At 37.6% G+C, this 1,808-nt stretch overlaps 1 protein-coding gene across 1 annotated transcript in view; it reads left to right on the forward strand.

Moving 5' to 3' along the window:
* Positions 1 to 1,039: 1,039 nt before the first annotated feature.
* The window catches only part of dnajb4 (DnaJ heat shock protein family (Hsp40) member B4), a 7,874-nt gene continuing 7,105 nt past the window's right edge, over positions 1,040 to 1,808 (forward strand). Inside the window, exon 1 of the mRNA XM_008279653.1 lies at positions 1,040 to 1,440. Coding sequence (XP_008277875.1) covers positions 1,230 to 1,440 — 211 coding nt within the window. The 5' untranslated portion in view covers positions 1,040 to 1,229. The remainder of the gene's footprint in view (positions 1,441 to 1,808) is intronic.

Genomic DNA, 1,808 nt, shown 5'->3' on the forward strand with positions numbered 1-1,808 from the left:
TGATTCTAAATTGTCTGTAGGTGTGAATGTGAGTGTGCTTGGTTGTCTGTCTCTAAGTGTAGCCCTTAGATAATGGATGGATGGATTACCTGCAATTTAGCAAAACAGGTCAAATCTGTAAACTTGTTTTTTTTTTTTTTTTTAACTGTACAATGCACTTTTTTTCATTCAATGAAAATATATTTAAATTAAAATTATATTATGCTGATTTAAATACAGCAATAATAGTGTAATTTCAAGCGTGACCATTTACAAAAGTACAGATTATGGGTCTTGACACTATTACCAGTTTTGGCCTGTTTTTAATATTTAACTTGTTAATAACTCTCCCTGACCCTTGATTTTTACGGTTAATGTGTATATTAATTAATTTCTTCTGTGATTAAACTAGGTTTTATCTGCAAATTAGCTAAACAGGGAAGGTATGTATCCCAGTAAAGTGTTCAAAAACATGTACACTACAAAAAACAACCTGTATTTTTATTTTATTTTTAACTTTTTAACCGTGAAATAGTTCAGAAACTGTGGAATGTAACTGTAACACTTTTTTTTTTTTTGATGATGTGGACATTTTTTATGATTAACATGTAAATGAACACATTTTTTCCTATAATTTCACCAAATATCATTTGCAATTTATCAAAACAGGGAAGAGCTTTAAAATAACAGTAATATGTTCTTTTTATTTATTTATTTCTTACAGTTCTTAGCAGTTAAAGATATGCTGTCTTTTTTTTTCAAAATAAAATTCCTTTTTCATGATTACATTTTTTTTTATCCCCTTAATTATTTGCTTCAGGAATTATTTTTCCAGCCATATTTATTTGCTTCGTGGGAATGTGTATCTATTTGTTTTGACTATTAAATAAAACGTCAGAGCCTGTTGGTTTTGGAGGATGTCTGTCAGAATAAAGCGGCTCAGCCTCAGACACCGGAAGCAGTCGGCTGCACTGACGGTGACTTGACGGTCGGTGTGATGCAGGGAGGGAGCTGTGGCTATTTAAAGAGGGTCATCCAGCCTCGGATAAATAACAGAAGGTCCACGGCGTTGACTAACCGCCTCTAAATGGTCTTCATCCCGAACTGTGCGTCTGTCTGCGGAGACTTGGTGTTTATCAGTCTGCTGTGACAACCAGCGACCAGCGAAGCGTCGTCCAGACTCAGGCCGGTCTCCAGCTGCTCTCCTCCAACCATCTCAGCTTATTAAGGGAAGAGAAAAACCCTGAAAAATGGGTAAAGATTACTACAAAACGCTGGGCATCTCCAAAGGAGCCACGGAGGAGGACATAAAGAAAGCGTACAGAAAACAGGCGCTGAAATGGCATCCGGACAAAAACAAGTCTGCAGCCGCCGAGGAGAAATTCAAGGAAATCGCCGAAGCATATGAAGTCCTGAGTGATCCGAAGAAACGGGAGATATACGACCAGTACGGAGAAGAAGGTAACCAGTGTTTACTGGGGGTTTTTATGGGATGATCTTTTGCCGGTGAGAGACTGGTTCTTAATTGGCCTTTTAAAAATAATAATAATAAAAAATAAAATAAATTCTGCACAACTGGCTCTACTTCAAGTCCCACAGAGAATCAGCAGCAGGCCCACAGAACAGCTGTTCACAGGCCTGCACTTTATCATAAGGAGCACATCACTGCTCTATCATTTAGATTTAAGCCTCTGTTTGAACAGAAACAGCAGCCTGCCACCATCTCCAGGACAAATCCACACAAAAAGGGTGTTACACTAGACAAAAATGAACAGCAGTCTGTATGTGCACTGTAAAAAAAGGAATGTGTAAAAAGAAAAAAATGGGCC

The sequence above is a fragment of the Stegastes partitus genome, unplaced genomic scaffold (genome assembly GCF_000690725.1).
Source record: "Stegastes partitus isolate 25-593 unplaced genomic scaffold, Stegastes_partitus-1.0.2 Scaffold167, whole genome shotgun sequence".
NCBI classification, from domain to species: domain Eukaryota; kingdom Metazoa; phylum Chordata; class Actinopteri; family Pomacentridae; genus Stegastes; species Stegastes partitus.